At 36.9% G+C, this 17,565-nt stretch overlaps 1 protein-coding gene across 1 annotated transcript; it reads left to right on the top strand.

Annotated features, from left to right (window-relative positions):
• The first annotated feature begins 4,840 nt into the window (after positions 1-4,840).
• LOC127095189 (uncharacterized) lies at positions 4,841-6,256 on the top strand. Its single transcript, XM_051033915.1, has 4 exons — positions 4,841-5,032; positions 5,255-5,459; positions 5,505-5,801; positions 5,934-6,256. Exons 1-4 carry the CDS (start codon positions 4,841-4,843, stop codon positions 6,254-6,256), a joined length of 1,017 nt encoding a protein of 338 aa, XP_050889872.1.
• The last annotated feature ends 11,309 nt before the right edge of the window (positions 6,257-17,565 follow it).

Genomic DNA, 17,565 nt, shown 5'->3' with positions numbered 1-17,565 from the left:
GACAGCCATAGAAGAATATCAAGATATCTGCAAGATGAGAGTGGATGAGCTAATTGGATCCCTCCAAACATTCAAGTTGGGAATGAGTGATGGATCTGAAAAGAAAGTCAAAAGCATAGCCTTTGTGTCCAACACTGAAGATAAAAAGGAAGAAAGTAGTCAGGATACTGATCAAGGTATGTCAAATGACTTAGTGTTACTTGGAAGACAATTCAACAAATCCTGAAGAGGATGGATGTGAGGTCAAAGTCTAATGTCAAGAACAACTCATTTGACATGTAGGTCCAATGATGCTGGAAGAAGAACAAGATCTGAAGAAAAATCCAAATAGGGAAAAGGAATTCAGTGCCATAAATGTGAAGGGTATGGTCACATTAGAGCTGAATGTGGGACCTATCTCAAGAAATAGAAAAAGAGTCTTGCTGCTACTTGGTCTGATGATGACTCTGAAAGTGAAACAGAAAGAGAATCTGCCAATCTTGTGATTTCCTTGACTGGGAGATGTGATCCTGATGAAGATTCCAGTGATGATGAATTAACCTTTGATGAATTACCTACTTCTTACAGGAAGTTATGTTTCAGAAGTGAAGAAGTGTGTCAACAAGTGGAGAATCAGAAGAAACTGATAACCCAACTAGAGGCTGAGAAGACAACACACTTAGAAACCATTTCTAATTTGAATATTGAAGCCTTGTTCCTGAATTCCAAACTGGATAAGATGACTAAGTCTGTCAGAATGCTAAACAGTGGATCTGACACCTTAGTCAAAATCCTCCAGGATGGAAAGATGACAGGAGACATGACTTGCCTTGGGTTCAATGAATCTTCTCCTGATTGTAGTCCCTCTGATAGCAAACCAAAGATGTCACATCAGGTGTCTCAACATCACAAGGGAAGACAACATAAGCACTCAAAAGGAAAATACCAAAGATGGAGATGTCATTACTGTGGGAAATTTGGTCACATAAAACCATTCTGCTTTAGGTTATATGGTTATCCCAGTCCTACTAATCAACCTAGACGGAAACAACACATCTCTTCTAACAGACAACAGTGGGTTCCTAGGGTTGGTGCTACTAACTTGATAGCTCACACTTCCTTCAGAGTCTCAGCCAAAGAAGATTAGTACTTTGACAGTGGATGCTCCAGACACATGACTGGAAGCAAAAATCGGTTGGTTGACCTCCAATCTCATGTCACCAGCTATGTAACCTTTGGTGATGGAGCAAAGGGTGAAATCAAGGGGATTGGAAAGTTAAACTGCTTTGGAGTTCCTAACCTTGATAATGTGTTGCTTGTTAAAGGATTGACTACAAACCTGATCAGTATCAGTCAACTATGTGATCAAGGTCTCAATGCGAACTTTACAAAAACTGAATGTTTGGTTGCTAATGCAAAAAATGAAGTGATCATGAGAGGAGTCAGATCTAAGGACAACTTCTACATGTGGATTCCTCAAGAAACTAGTTATTCATCAATATGTGCTCTAGATAAAGAAGAAGAAGTGAAACTATGGCATCAAAAAATGGGTCATCTGCATCTTAAAGGGATGAAGAGGATCATATTTGTTGAAGCTGCCAGAGGAATCCCAAAATTAAAGATTGAAGAAGGAAGAGTATGTGGTAAATGTCAGATTGGAAAGCAAACAAAGATGTCACATCAGAAGATCAAACATGACACCACATCTAAAGTGCTGGAACTTCTCCACATGGACTTGATGGGGCCTATGCAGGTGGAAAGTCTTGGTGGAAAAAGGTATGCTTATGTTGTGGTGGATGACTTCTCCAGATATACCTAGGTGAATTTTATAAGGGAAAAATCTGATGTATTTTTGATGTGTTCAAAGACCTTTGCCAAAGACTTCAAAGAGAAAGAGAGAGTCATGTTATCAGAATCAACAGTGATCATGGAAAGAATTTGAAAACAGTAAATTTGCTGATTTCTGTTCATCTGAAGGGATTGAACATGAGTTCTCTTCTCCCATTACCCCTCAGCAAAATGGTATGGTGGAAAGGAAAAATAGAAATCTCCAAGAATCTGCTAGAGCTATTATTCATGCTAAGAAGTTGCCTTACCACTTTTGGGCTGAAGCTATGAACATTGCTTGTTATGTTCACAACAGAGTAACCTTGAGAAAAGGGACCTCAACCACTTTATATGAAGTCTGGAAGGGAAGAAAACCTATTGTCAAATACTTCCATGTGTTTGGTAGTAAATGCTATATCCTGGCTGATCGTGAACAAAGAAGGAAAATGGACCCCAAGAGTGATGAAGGAATATTTCTGGGCTACTCAACAAACAACAGAGCCTTTAGAGTCTTTAATTCCAGAACTAAAGTTATGATGGAATCTATCAATGTTGTTGTTGATGATCAAGAGACTGATATCATAGACGATGTTGAAACATTTCTGAATGATGCCCCAGCTGAACCTTCTGATAAAAGTAGTGAGAGTGAGTCCACCCAGGCTGAACCTAAAGCTAATCAAGTAAACAAGGGGCCCTCTATCAGAATTTAGAAGGATCATCCTAAAGATCTCATTATAGGATATCTAAATAAAGGAGTCACCACTAGATCAAGGGAAGTGATCTCACATGCCTGTTTTGTGTCAAAGATTGAGCCTAAGAATGTTAAAGAAGCTTTAACTGATGAATTATGGATCAATGCCATGCAGGAAGAGTTAGGGAAATTCAAGAGAAATGAAGTATGGGATTTGGTTCCAAGACCTGAAGGAATAAATGTTATTGGAACAAAGTGGGTATACAAGAATAAATCTGATGAAAAAGGGGTGGTTACTAGGAATAAAGCAAGGTAAGTAGCTCAAGGATACACTCAAGTTTAAGGAGTTGACTTTGATGAAACATTTGCACATGTAGCTCGTCTGGAGTCCATTAGATTATTGCTAAGAGTGGCATGTATTCTGAAGTTTAAATTGTTCCAAATGGATGTGAAAACTGCCTTCTTAAATGGCTACTTGAATGAGGAAGTATATATTGAACAACAAAAGGGATTCACGGATCCAAATCTTCCAAAGCATGTGTATAAGTTAAGGAAAGCTCTTTATGGGTTGAAACAAGCTCCTAGAGCTTGGTATGAGAGACTCACAGTGTTTCTCATTGACAATGGACACAGAAAGGGAGGCATTGATAAGACTTTATTTATCAAAGATGAAGGAGGAAAGCTCATGATTTCTCAGATCTATGTGGATGATATTGTGTTTGGTGGGATGTCAAGTAAGATGGTTCAACTTTTTGTTGAATAAATGCAGTCTGAATTTGAGATGAGTCTTGTTGGAGAACTAACTTATTTTCTTGGCCTGCAAGTCAAGCAGATTCTATCTTTCTATCTCAAAGTAAATATGCGAAGAATATAGTTAAGAAGTTTGGCATGGAGAATGCAAGCCACAAGAGGACACCTGCTCCTACTCATCTGAAGTTGTCTAAAGATGAAAATGGTGTCAGTGTGGATCAAAGTCTCTATAGAAGCATGATAGGGAGTCTTCTATATCTTACAACAAGCAGACCTGACATTGCTTTTGCTGTAGGTGTATGTTCTAGATATCAAGTTGAACCAAAGGTGAACCATATAAACCAAGTGAAAAGGATCCTGAAATATGTCAATGGCACTTGTGACTATGGGATGCTATACACTCATGGATCTGATTCTGTGATGTCTGGCTATTGTGATGTTGATTGGGCTGGAAGTGCTGATGATAAGAAAAGCACATCATGAGGATGTTTCTTCTTGGGGAACAATCTAATATCATGGTTTAGTAAGAAGCAAAATTGTGTTTCTCTGTCTACTGTTGAAGCTGAATACATAGCAGTTGGAAGTAGTTGTTCTCAACTAGTATGGATGAAATAAATGCTGACTGAATACAATGTCACACAAGATGTCATGACATTGTACTATGACAACCTGAGTGTTATAAACATCTCAAAGAACCCTATTCAGCACAGCAGGACCAAACATATTGATATCTGTCACCATTTTATTAGAGAACTTGTGGAGGATAAGATTGTAGCCTTAGAGCATGTTGCTACTGAGATGCAGTTAGCTGATATTTTTACAAAGGTCTTGGATGCAAATCAATTTGAATTCCTGAGAGGGAAATTAGGGATTTGCATTTATGAAAATTTGTAGCAATTAATATGGAGTGGAAAAAGTACTCAAATTACAGTCTATTTTCCTAAAATAAAGTTCCCCCATTATGGTAAATCATTACCTTGTATTGGAAATACCATATATTCCATCTTCACACGCTACCCCCATAACCTCATTACATACTCCAACTATTCCATCTTCCTTTTCCTTCTCCACAAACCTCTGCTAGGGCAACCTTACTTTTTCCAGAAAAACTCCAAAATGTCACAACATCAAGATACATCTGCTTCTAAAAATACTAAGCCTACTCCAAAATTAAGTGTTCCTCCCATGGGCGTCCCTGATGATGAGATTCTGGATGTTGCTCCTCTCTCTGTTATTCCCGCAGTGGAAATTGATTTGAACCAACCCATCGCCATTGATGCATCCGCTTCTGCATGTTCCAATCAAGGTAATCCCTCTAGTATCCCGTTTGGTTCAACTCCTGTGACTAAGCATAAGGAAGGAACACACTATATTGATCGTGTTATAAGAGACATAGTTACTAGAATTCTTAATGAAGGCCACTCTGTGAAGGGGGTTTCTACTCCCCTTGCTCAAATGTATCCCCCTCTTGAGGTTGAACAACCTAGTGGTAAGGGTGATGATTCCTCCAGTTCTGAAAAGGACTTGGCTGCTGAAGGGTTGCACTCTCTAGGGTAAACCGTGTCTGACAAAGGGAAATCTGTGGCCTCTAACATGGCTAATGCTTCCCACTCTAAGAAGCACGATGATGCAAATGTTATGATTGATCTAGAGGATGGTAGCTCTGATGATCAAGAGGAAAGCTTGATTCATCACATAAAGCCAAGTGTGGCTAAACGCATGAAGACTCGCAAAGGAAAATTTGTGGCTGAACTTATGTCAGCTAGAAAAGCTAAGAAGACTGCTGTCATTTGACCCTCCAAACCATGGAGCAAGGTTGAAATAAAGAAGAGGAAGGTCAGAGATGATTCTGAGCCTGAAGAGGATTTTGAGGAAGATGTCCCTGACATCTCGCCTGCAAAGAAAACTATTGTTAGGAAGTCTCCTGTTAAAGTACCTGTTGTTCATTTGGATAACATCTCCTTCCATCTTGGGGATGGAGCTGCTAAGTGAAAATTTGTGATTCAGAGAAGGGTAGTTGTGGAAAGGGAATTGGGAAAAGATGTTGCTGATGTCAAGGAGGTCATGGACCTGATACACGTTGTTGGGCTTTTGAAGACTGTTGTTGGGCTCTCTCAATCCTATGAAGGTTTAGTCAAGGAATTTATTGTTAATATTCCTGAGGATATTTCTGATAAGAACAACAAGGAGTTCTGCAAGGTGTATGCGAGGGGTAAGTGTATAATACTCTCTCCTACTGTTATTAATAATTTTCTAGGCAGAAATAATGAGGGTACAAGAGAATTAGAGGTTACAGACAATCAGGTATGTAGGGAGATTACAGCTAAGCAGGTGAAAGTTTGGCCTTTTAAAAAGCATCTTCCTGCTGGAACGTTGACTATCAAGTATGCTATCATACATAAAATAGGAGCTGTTAACTGGGTCCCTACCAACCATATCTCCACCATTGCTAATACTCTTGGGAGGTTTATTTTTGCTGTTGGGACAAAAGTGAAATTTGACTATGGTAGATATATGTTTGATCAAATCATCAAGAATGCAACTACTAATGCAGGTAAGCTGCCAATTGCTTTTCCCTTTATGATTTGTGGAATTATCTTGAATCAACATCCTGGTATTATGTGCTCAAATGATTTACCTAGTAGGAGAAAACCAGCTATGTCTGTGCACTACAATCTCTTTTAAGACAGTCATGTCGAGGATATTGTCATGACATCTGCCATGAGGAGGCCTGTCTCAAAAGTTGGAGCAATTGATGAGCTTAAGGAGACATGTAAAGAGCTAGGTGAAGGGATTAGGGTAGCCACAACTAGAAAACAATCTTTGGAAGCCTTGATTGAAAGGTTGGAGCAGGATGAGGGTGAAAATGTTGGACATGCTAATGTCAGCCATGAAGAAGAAGCTGAAGCCCACACCTCTAGTGAGAGGTCTGCTCACAATGATGATGCGAGTGGCAATTCTGCTTCTGGTGCTGCTGAAGAGGTTGCAAACTCAAGCTCTATTGAGTAGATCTGTTGACCTTGGTCCCTCTTGTTTTGATGGTTTTCTTGGATTTTTGTTGTTGTTTTGGTGGATTTCTTTGTGTTTTTTTTTTGTTTCTCAGAATTCTTACAGCTGTGTATGTACTTGGTGATGTAACTCGTTAACTTCTGGTATTTCTGTTAATGACTAGATAGACATTTATTTTGTCTCTTTGGTCTCTTTTGTCTTAAAAGGGGGAGAAGTAGTTGTAGATGTAGCTGAGTATCTTAGCTTAGCTCTGTAGTATTGTTGTTGCTCTGTTTGTCTGATACAAGGGGAGAATTCTGGTGTTTATTGGTTTGGTACAGGGGGAGAGTTCTATGTGTTCTGTTTGTGTGAAGCAGTGTGGTTGTTGCTTATTATGGACTGGCTTAAGGGGGAGTTGTTGTGTTCTGGGAAGTTGCATGGACTTGAGGGAGAGTACAAGAACTTGTGTGTCCTGATGTTTTCTAGTTGGTTCTTGATAGAGTTGTATGTGCAAGTGCTTGTGTGTTTACTAGTTGTTATTTTTTCTAGTGACGTCTGTATGTTTTTTTTCTGCTGCTGAACTGATGCTCTGATTGATTTCTTATGAATGTGTGATCTGTTGTTTGTTTTAGGCAAAATTTGCCGAAGGGGGAGTTTGTTGGTACTATGAATTGGCATCAATTTTGGTAAAACTTAGTGCTATCACAAGATGTCACGCTTGTAGTCTTGACATGTGATATCAGCTCTATGCAGGTTGTTTGATATGGTTGTGCAGGATTTATTCAAGATATCAGACCCGATGTTATGACATATGCATACAGAACATTCAATCTGAATGTTATGTATTTTGTTGTTGCGCTTTTCATGCAAGTCTTTGTGTGCTTATGTGGAGATTGCATGCATTATTCAAGGAGTAATTCTATTTAACGCCAAAATATTCTGTTTCCCAAAAAGGAATGATTTTTTGTTATTTCTCAGGGAATACGCAATAAATAGAATTAGGGTTTCATGCTGCCCATGCCCATTTAGAAAGCTTCTATTTAAAGACTATGTAAACCCTGTTTTAGATATAGAAAACACGAACGGTGAAGGGAATGAGTATTAGGGTTTTAGTCTTATGTGCATTTGTGAGCCATTCATCCATCTTGTTGATGTGTGAATTGGACTGAGTATTTGAGTTTTAATTTGGCCACTCTAAGCTTTGAAGTACGAGTGTATTTGTTTACTTGATTGAAGCTTTTAAGCAAGATCAAGTGTGTGCCCTTGAAGTGTGTCTTCTTTCTTTTTGGTATTTGTTCTAGTATCACTGTTGTGATTAAGGGGGAGTGAGTAGGGTCTCATGTCTAAGAGTTCTTAGATAGAAATCACACGGGTACAGATTAGGTGAAAAGACTATAACTTGAAGTTGTTTGCTGAGAGTCTTTGAACTAATTCTGTTTAGTGGATTTCCTTCCTGGCTTGATAGCCCCCAAACGTAGGTGTGTTTGCACCGAACTGGGTTAACAATTGCTTGTGTCGTTATTCAACTGTTTCCTGGTTGTTATTCTGTTCATATTTCACTTGTTGTTCAGATATTAGTGTCGTGACATTACCTTCGACATCTCAGATCTGATACCAGAATTTCACAACCACACCACTATATCTCATGGGTGTGCCATGATAAGATAACCTCGCCAAAGTAGATTTAGGTAGAACGTTCAAAGATGAACCAGTGTCTACTAAAATGTTGGGTAGAGCATCTTCTTTACTATTCATGGATATATGGAGGGCAGGATTATGATTTTTGCCTTCCTCGGGAAGCTCTTCATCGCAGAAACTCAAATTATTGCACGAAATGATATTAGCAACGATATGATCAAACTGATCAACCGTGACATCATGTTCCACAAAAGCTTCCTTAAGAACCTTCTACAACACCTCTCAGTGTGCCTCGAAATTCATCAATAAAGATAAGATAGAGATCTTGGAATATGTTTGGAGGAACTACTCTATAACATTAAACTCACTCTTCTTAATCAATCAGAGAACCTCATCATCGTCATCCTGAAGCTTCAACCCGCTGGATTTACTAGACTGAAAAGTTGGAGCATTAACAAGATTAACCAAAGGAACATCTGCCTTCTTACCAACCACAGCATCCTCCACAACCTTCGAGGATACCATGCTAAATACTCGACCTGTTTGGGTCACTTTAACAACATCAACAATGCTCACTATTGAATTTGTCGCGATAAGAGGAACCTCTTTCTCATCTTCAATCATAGCAGCATTATATTTGTAAGGTACAAATTTATCGGATGCATACGGGACCGGGCCCGCTAACCATATTACCAACGGCGATACCGATCTATCACTTCTTTTGTTGATGTCAAACTGGATTACTACTTGCTTAGGAGTCTTGAATACTGGCACAATTACATTCACATCATTACCCATAGCTTTGTCTTGATTGATCTGAATCACACCTTCATTCATCAACTTCTGAATGTCCATGTTAACAATCATACATCCTCATGGATTAACACTGTAGATAACACAACCATTATGATCATGTTCGCAATCACTAATCAAGCACAAAGTTCTACGTATCTCCACCAAAGACCTTTGGATATGACATACATCAAAAACCTTGAATTTACCAGGACAACCATCTACCATATTCACAGAAAAATTCCCATGAGCAGGAAACGGATTAGGTTTGACATTTGGTGTGCGGTCCTCAAAGGACACCATCCCACTTTTGACTAATTTTTGGACTTCATACTTCAATGGATAACAATTCTCGATGTCATGGTCGGGATCCCCTTGATAAAAAACACAATGCTGAACGGGCTTATACTACCATGGTAGAGGCTCAAGTGTATACAGAGGATTCTTTGGCTGGATCAAATTCTTGACGACAAGAGATGGATACAGTTCGACATAGGTCATCAAAATAGGATCAAAAGTGACCTTCTTCCTTTCAAAATTGTGATGCTGATTGTTGTTGTAATTTTTATTGTTGTGAGTATGTTGTTGTTGTTGTTGAAGTGGTGTTGATTGAATTATGGAATTGTTACTAAACACTGGAATGATAGAGGATACTTGATGATGTTGTTGGGGTCTGGAATTCTTCCTTACATGAGGCCTCATTTGCCTCCCCACAAATACTGAATTGGTTTCCCCCTCATTCTTCTTAGATAATCTTCTTCCATACTTCCTGCTAGTAAATGCTTCTTCTTTAGACAAACAGCCCTCGTGGACACCTTTTTCTAAATGCATCCCAATGTTCACCATTTCAGTGAAGTCATTGGGAGCGCTAGCAATCATTTTCTCGTAATAGGATGAACTCAGAGTCTTAAGAAAGATCTTTGTCATTTCCTTCTCCTCCGACATGGGACTGATTTGTGAGGTAAGCTCTCTCCACCTCTACACATATTCCTTAAGTGTCTCTGTATCCTTCTGAGACATGGACCACAATTGATCATGATATGGCATGTAAGACCCTAATTTTGACCCTAAGATCCCTCATTCTATCTCATTATTTGCATTGGCTTTGGGATCACACATTGGCATCCTCCTTACCCCTCATTCATTGGGAGAGATCACCAAGCATATTTGATTCTATCATACTTTATTTTTCTTTGTTTACTAACCAAAATGCTAAAAATATGTCTATATATAGCTTTGTATCTTTTGTAGGTAGTGTGTGCATCCACCCATGCTCTATCAAGCTCACAATCAGGGTTTGAAATCCTCATGACAACATATCAATCAAGGAAAGGTTCACATTGGTACTGAACATCATATATTGATCCCCATGTTCATTATTTGTCATTTTTATCAAGAGTTCATCAAGAGTTTGAAGCTTGTTTGCCATGGAAGCCCTAATTCATCTAGGTATCTTGTGTGACTTCCTCAACAAGTTTCTTCAACAATTGATAAAATATTTTAAGGGATACTTCATTATACATCATCTTATACATATATTATCCTCCATGATCCCTAAAGATCAATATAACTTCAAGTTTGCAAGTTGGTTCAAAGAAGTTGACCAGAGAAAGTCAACTGGTCAAAATTGGGATTCCCAAGACCCTATCTCCTACAATGTTTGTCATATGAAAATGATTCTAAGAGAAAATTTACTCTTTATGACATTCCAAACAATTTTAATGTTGGCATAAAGATCTAATTTTTCTTGTAAAATCATTTTTTATGGTGAAAGATTATATCTCATTTTGTATGTGCCATAGTTAGGAACCATTTTCATTTGGAGCTCATAGCAAAAGTTATTGAAGGTGGAAGAAGTGGTCATTTGACTTTGTACTTAGAATTTTTTTAACCATGTTTGATTTCTCCAACTTCCACCTCAAAATTCATCATGATCCAAGCTCCAAATAGAAAGTGTTCAACATCAAAGTTGTTCCCCCTTGATGTCACCTTTCTAAAAAGTCCAAGATCGCTTCATTTGGACAAGAATTGAGGGACTTGGGCATGGTTCCTTTGTTGGGCTTGTTTTGACAACTTTTGAACTCAAATGATCATTTCTTTTTGCATGCTTCCATGTGATGACTTCAGTACCAAATGTGCACGAATTGGAAGTGGATTGCATCATTGGTTGGGCATAATTCAATGTCCATGCACCCATGCACAACATTGCTATTTTTGACATTTTTTAGATTGATGTGGAAATCAGTTCATGAGCTTATAAATAGAACTTCATTGGCCTCAGAATAAAGGACACACATTACCAAAGCCTTACCAAGCAATCTTAGAACCCTACTCCATAGAATACCTTGAGGTTTTCTTTGAAATTGCGTTTGAATTTCACCTTCTGTTTTGAGATTCAAACTCCAAGGATTAATTGCCATTTTCATATCAATTGATCATTGTAAGCAAAAGGAGGAAGAACCAAGTGGATTCACATTGAGATCAAGCCAAATCACTACTACCCGAAGGTGAATTTTAAGAAACTTCAAGCCTTCGATTCTCTCTCAATTCTCCACCATTCTCTTTGTTTATTGATTATCTGAAGTCCTACCAATGTAGGCAACAAGATTGAGTTTCATTGAGGTCAAATCGAAGCAACTCAGATCGTGTACCTCAAAATTGAATTCCTCATTGTAGCGGTAAATTCATGACCATTAAGCAATGGATAAACTTAACATCAATAAAACCAGAGTTTCCACCGCGCTTTTATTATTTCCAAGAGAAAAGGGAAAAGCATGAACAAAACCCAAAGATAAGAAGTTTTCAAATCAAAACTAATAAATGCCAGAGATTACAAGTAAGGGGGTTGGTTACACAGAGGGAAGGTGTTAGCACCCAAAGTGTCCTAGGTACTCCTAGGGAGCCCTTTTTGTGTGTACATGTGTTTTAGTATAAAATGATGTTTGCAATAAATAAAGTGTGAGGATGAGAAAAGAATTCATTAATTATATTTTTTTGTTTGACAAGACCTTCGGACTTGTGCCCACGTACCAACATAAAATGAGGGATCAAAACCTCGTAGTTCGTGGTATCAATTTCAAAATGAGTGAATTGTTTTTAACAAAAATTTAAGTTTAAAAAGAGGCACAAGATGCCTAAGAGAGTTTGAATGGGTGTTAGTTCTTTTTGTCTTTTGAAATTTTAAGTCAATATGACTAGATTCATTTACAAGTTTGATTAAGAAAAAGAATTTGAAAATGCAATGGCATAAACCCAAAGTTTCTAATTTGCAATAAAGTCTAAGTTTAGAAATTTCACAAGCAAAGGAGATTTTTAAAAAGAGGGAGAGATTTGAAATTTAAGAAGTGGGAGGAGATGAAGAGACTAATCCTAAGCAAAAATTTAAAAGTTAAGAGTTGAAAAGATCTGACCAATGGGATGCAATCCAATAGACAAGAATGTCATATAGAAATCGAATTTTCCCTTGGACTTTAGAATCAAGCAATATCAATACACAAATAGCAAGATGAAGAGCAAGGCATCAAATAAAGATAGCCACATCCAAGCAAGCAACTTCATAGTCTTCTTCTTAATCTCCCATGTATCAGATGACATACTCCATGAATGGCTTAGAATAAGTCATTAGACACAGGTTTAAAGTAATAACTTCAGCAAGACCATGTTGCAGATGAACTCAAATAGATCCCAACACTTGCATCAGATGAAAGTTCAATTCATAAGCACTTGGTTTCAGAAATATTGGCATTGGCCAAGTCCTTTTGCATAAGGAATGTTGCCTAATTCTAAGTCCAAGTCTCAGATCAAATCCAATAGTCCACACAAACATATTTTAAGGTTTTTGTTGTTTATTAAGTATGTTAAGGTCAAAATACCACAAACACAAATAAAATACACAAAAAAGTATATACAATCACAATATATGGCTCAAGTGAGCAAAGTGAAAATGACATAAAAATAAACAAGTTAAATGGTATGTATAATGACAAATGATAAATGGCTTGAATTTAAAGTGCATAAAAGTAAATGGCATGAAATCAAAAGTTAGTCAAAGTTTAGTTGATTAGAAGTTAGTGGAGTTTCTCTTTTCAATTGTTTTAAGTCATTATTTGGAGAACACTCAACCCTCTATTCACAAGCATGGATCCTTGAACCAAGACATATTCCAAAGGAAGTAAAAAAGGCCAAGTTTCCACACAATACCATGAGAGGGGGGAGACTTACAATCTCACTTACTAGAATGTTATGCCTTTGTGTCAAAATTTAGCGCTATGTTAAGCAATCATAATTGGACTTATGTAGAAGTCACAACTATAGGAGGCCGGGCAATAAAGATTTTGGTGTTAATGCATATTAGAGATATGGTATAATGAATCATACTCCTAAAATATACCACACACAAAAAAGAAAATGGCAAAATGGTGGACCTAATCTCATCCATATTTGTATTGCTTTATGTACCAATTAGCCTTAGGATATAGAGATATCATTGATCAATGGAATGGATGGGATAGAATGAGATTGAAGATGAAGAGGGAGGGGAAATGAAATAAACATAAAATTGGCCATGAGAGGAATTTTATCAAATTAAAATCATTCATTCATTTTGGGAGATGAAATGTACATTTCATCAATCCCCTAAATTCAATGATTTTAATCCAACAAAAGTCAAATCAACCTTGAACAAGGCCCAAACACAATAGTCAAACTTCACAAGTCAATAAAAATATGTCAACATAATTTATTCACAATTAAACAATTAAAAATCAATTAAAAATGCATTAAATTAAGTTATGTTTGATCAAAAACCTAAAACCTCTTCCGAACCCCAAATAAATGGCCAAGAGATTTATCATAGGTCAAACAAGGTCAAAGGACCTTGGAGAAAAAATTTCATAATTTTTGGAGATTTAAAAGTATTTTTAAACAATTAAAAATATGTACAAAAACAATTAAATCATGAAAAATATTAATATTGATCCAAAAAATAATTTTAATTCAGAAAATGAAAGAGAAAAATATTTGAATTTTTTTGGTGAAAGTCCCATATTTTTTGGATCAATACTAAAATTCATATGAATTAATGAAAATAAAGCAATCAAAGTGGAAATTCAGAAAATCTAAAATATGTGGATCATCTGATCTCCCTCATTAATTGAGGTGGCAGATCAAATGGTCCAAAACACTCGTTCCACCATACACCAAGTCAAGCGCGCTGCACACATGGTAATCACTTTGGATGGTTGAGATTAGAACATAGGACTCAGATCAAATGGTTCTGGACAAGCCAGTACACCACCGGAGCCCTGGCTCCGGTCATCTTCTCCCGTGAGGACCACCGGACTGTTCCAAGCTCAACTCAAAGAAAAATGGAAAATGAGTACACTATTTTGAAGTAAAAATGCTCGGGAGCTCGAATATGGCCTCAATTTTGTCTAACTCCAAGAATATAGGAAGATACAGGGAGTTGAATTTTGAGGATCATGATCTGAGTTGCTTCGATTTAACCTCAAAGCCACTCAATCTTCTTGCCTACATTTTTAGAACTTCAGACAACCAAAAACAAACAAGAATAATGGATAATTGAGTAAGATTCGAAGAGATGAAAAATTCTGAAAAACAGCTTTAATGTAGCTTCAGATTGGCACGATCTTGCTCTCAATTATGCTTGGCCTTGCTTCAAATGCTTGATGGAATGGAAACGGATCAAAGAGAAGGAAGGACTCTTAGAGTTTCAATCTCAAAACAATAGGAGATTTGAAACTCGATTTTCAAATAAAATCTTCAAGCTTATCCTTTAATGGTGAGGGTTTAGGGTTGCTGAATCAAAGCTTGCGCACCAGGGTCCTCACTTCTGAGCAAGAGATGTTCTATTTATAGGCCATGAGATTGATAATTTCACACTTCCATTTTTGGCAAAAGTTTGAAAATCTTTCTTGCGTGCTTGCATGGGCGTGTGATAGGCCCATAAAGTGATGCACTTAGGTCCAAAATTGAGTGTAAGAAATGCTGAAATCATGTTGTCAAGCCATGCATTCGTGTATGAAAAGTAGAACTTGAAATCATCCAAATGGTCCTTCAAATTTAACCCATGCACAAGTGCCTTATAATTTGTCCAAATGATATGATTTTGGAGTTTTTGGAAATGTTAGATCAAGAGGAACAACTTTCATGTTGAACACTTTTTCATTTTAAGCTTTCATATTAAAAAAAATTCTAAGTACCAAGACATATGTTCACTTCTTCCACCTTGAATAACCTTTTATATGGATTTCAATTGAGAAAATTTCCTTAATCAAATTTGTAGCTCTTCCAAATACCTTAAATTTAGTCACAAATTTGACCTCATTTAAATTTGACCTTTTATATGCATTTTAGAAGTTGAGAAAAATCACTTGTTCAATGGTATTGGCTCAAAATGACCTATAATGTTTCCTCTTGGCACATGCATTTGCAAGTTGAATTTGCACTTCCTCCATACATAAAAGTTGAAGTAGACATGTTTAATTTGATCATGAAACTTGAATGGATTTCATATCATAAAAATTGATCAAGTTATGGTCTTGGGAAGTTGACCTCCAAACTAGGGTTTAGACAAAAGGACCTATACTCTTTCACCATAAAAAAATGACTTTCCAAGCAAAAGTAGCTCTAGACATCAACATGAAAGTTGTTTGGAATGTTATTTAGAGTAACCTTGCTCTTGTAATAATTTTCATATGACACAAATTGTAGGAGATAGGGTCTAGGGAACCCCAGTTTTGACTAGTTGACTTTCTCTAGTCAACCACCATGAACCAACTTTCTATCTTGAAATTATTTTGACTTTTGGGACTGATGGAGGATCATATATGCATAAGATTATGAAATGTGAAGTATCCCTTGAAACATTTGATCAATTGGTGAAGAAACTTGTTAAAGAAGTCACACAAGATACCTAGATGAATTAGGGTTTCCAAGGCAAACCAACTATAAACTCTTGATGCTTTCTTGATCAAAATAACATGTGAAGATCATGGGGATCCATATATGATACTTAGAGACAATTTAAACCTTTTCTTGATTGATCCCCTTGCATTGAGGGTCTTAAACCCTAGATATGAGCTTGATAGATCAAAGGTGAGCATACACACCACCTACAAAAGAGTTAAATTATACATTGACATATTTTTGGTATTTTGGTTAGTAAAGAATGAAAAAAACAAAGTATGATACAATCAAATATGCTTGGAGATCTCTCCCAATGCAAACCCAATGAATGAGGTATAAGGAGGATGCCAAGGTGTGATCCCAATGCTAATGCATATGATGAGATAGCATGAGGGATCTTAGGGTCAAAATTGGGGTCTTACAACTTCCCCTATTTAAGAACATTCTAGATGAGGAGATGAAGGTTAAAATATTTGCATCGACTAGTAGAATGGTGTAAGACCCCAATTTTGACCCTAAGATCCCTCATGCAATTTCATCATAAGCATTAGCATTGGGATCATACCTTGGCATCCTCCTTACCCCTCTTTCATTGGGTTTGTTTTGGGAAAGATCACCAAGCACTATTTGATTGTATCATACTTGCATATTATCATTTTACTAACCAAAATACCAAACATATGTCTTTGCATTTGCCTAACTCTTTTGTAGGTAAGGCATGATCACCATTGATTTATCAAGTTCATATCTAGGGTTTGAGACCCTCATGACAAAGAGCACAACCATGAATTGATCCAATAATGGTTATGAGCATCATATATGATTCCCAATGATTCCTACATGTCATATTGATCAAGTTTTCTTCAAGAGTTTGAGGGTGTTTTGCCTTGGAAACCCTAGTATGACTGGGTATCTTGAGTAACTTCTCCAACAAGCTATCTCACCAATTGATCAAATTTTTCAAGGGACACTTCAAAATTCATCATCTTATGCATATATGATCTACCATGAACCAATAAAGTCCAAATAATTAAAGGTTAGCAAGTTGGTTGATGGTGGTTGGCCAGATGAATTCATCTGATCAAAACTGGGTCACCCTAGACCCAATATCCTAAAATTGTCACCATATGAGAATTATTCCAAGAGCAAAGTTACTCTAAATGATACTCCAAACAACTTTCATGTTGAGACCTAGAGCTAGTTTTGCTTGTAAAATCATTTTCTATATGGAAACATTATAGGTCATTTTGTCTAAACCCTAATTTGAAAGTCAACTTCCTAAGGCCATAACTTTCTCTATTTTTGTGATATGAAAGATTTCAAAGTTGCACAATCAAATTCAAGATGTATATTTCAACTTTGATGTTTTGAGTGAAAGCAAATTCAACTTTTATGAGCATGTGATATGGGGATACATTATAGGTCATTTTTTTACCTATACCATTGAACAAGTGATTTTTCTCGACTTCAAAAATGCATAACTCTATCATTATAAATCCAAATGACATGAAGTTGTTGACAACTTTTAAGGTCTTTGAAATATCTACAACTTTGATGAAGACACTTTTCTCATTTGAAGCTCACATAAAAAGCTAAGCAAGGTGGAATATTGAGATATATGGCTTGACACTTAGAAAAAATTTCAACATGTTGAAATTTCCAAACTTCGACCTCAAAATTCTCCATGTTCCAAGCTCCAAATGAAAAAGTGTTCAACATAAAACTTGTTCCCCTTGATCCAAGCTTTCCAAAGAACCCAAGTTCATGCATTTTGGACAAAGATTGCTAGATATGCGCATGGCTTTAACAGGGCTACATCATTGGAAAGAATCAATTGTACAAACTTCAGTTCACAATGCCTTGCCATTCAAGCTTCATTCAGACTTCAATTTGAATCATTTTTGGACCTTAATGCATTGCCTCATGGGCCTGTACATGCCCATGCACTCGTGCCTTCCACATTGCCAATTTTG

Source organism: Lathyrus oleraceus, chromosome 6 (genome assembly GCF_024323335.1).
Source record: "Lathyrus oleraceus cultivar Zhongwan6 chromosome 6, CAAS_Psat_ZW6_1.0, whole genome shotgun sequence".
In the NCBI taxonomy this organism is placed as follows: domain Eukaryota; kingdom Viridiplantae; phylum Streptophyta; class Magnoliopsida; order Fabales; family Fabaceae; genus Lathyrus; species Lathyrus oleraceus.
Note: the sequence above shows the minus strand (reverse complement) of the source record. Positions and strands in the feature narration are given on the sequence as shown.

What these genes read in the sequence shown, in the direction of transcription:
- LOC127095189 (XM_051033915.1), top strand. Translation starts at nt 4,841, where the DNA reads ATGGCTAATGCTTCCCACTCTAAGAAGCACGATGATGCAAATGTTATG. An exon ending in GAAAAGCTAAGAAGACTGCT is followed by an intron (nt 5,033 to 5,254) that starts GTCATTTGACCC and finishes TTTGTGATTCAG; the next exon opens with AGAAGGGTAGTTGTGGAAAG. An exon ending in CTGCAAGGTGTATGCGAGGG is followed by an intron (nt 5,460 to 5,504) that starts GTAAGTGTATAA and finishes ATAATTTTCTAG; the next exon opens with GCAGAAATAATGAGGGTACA.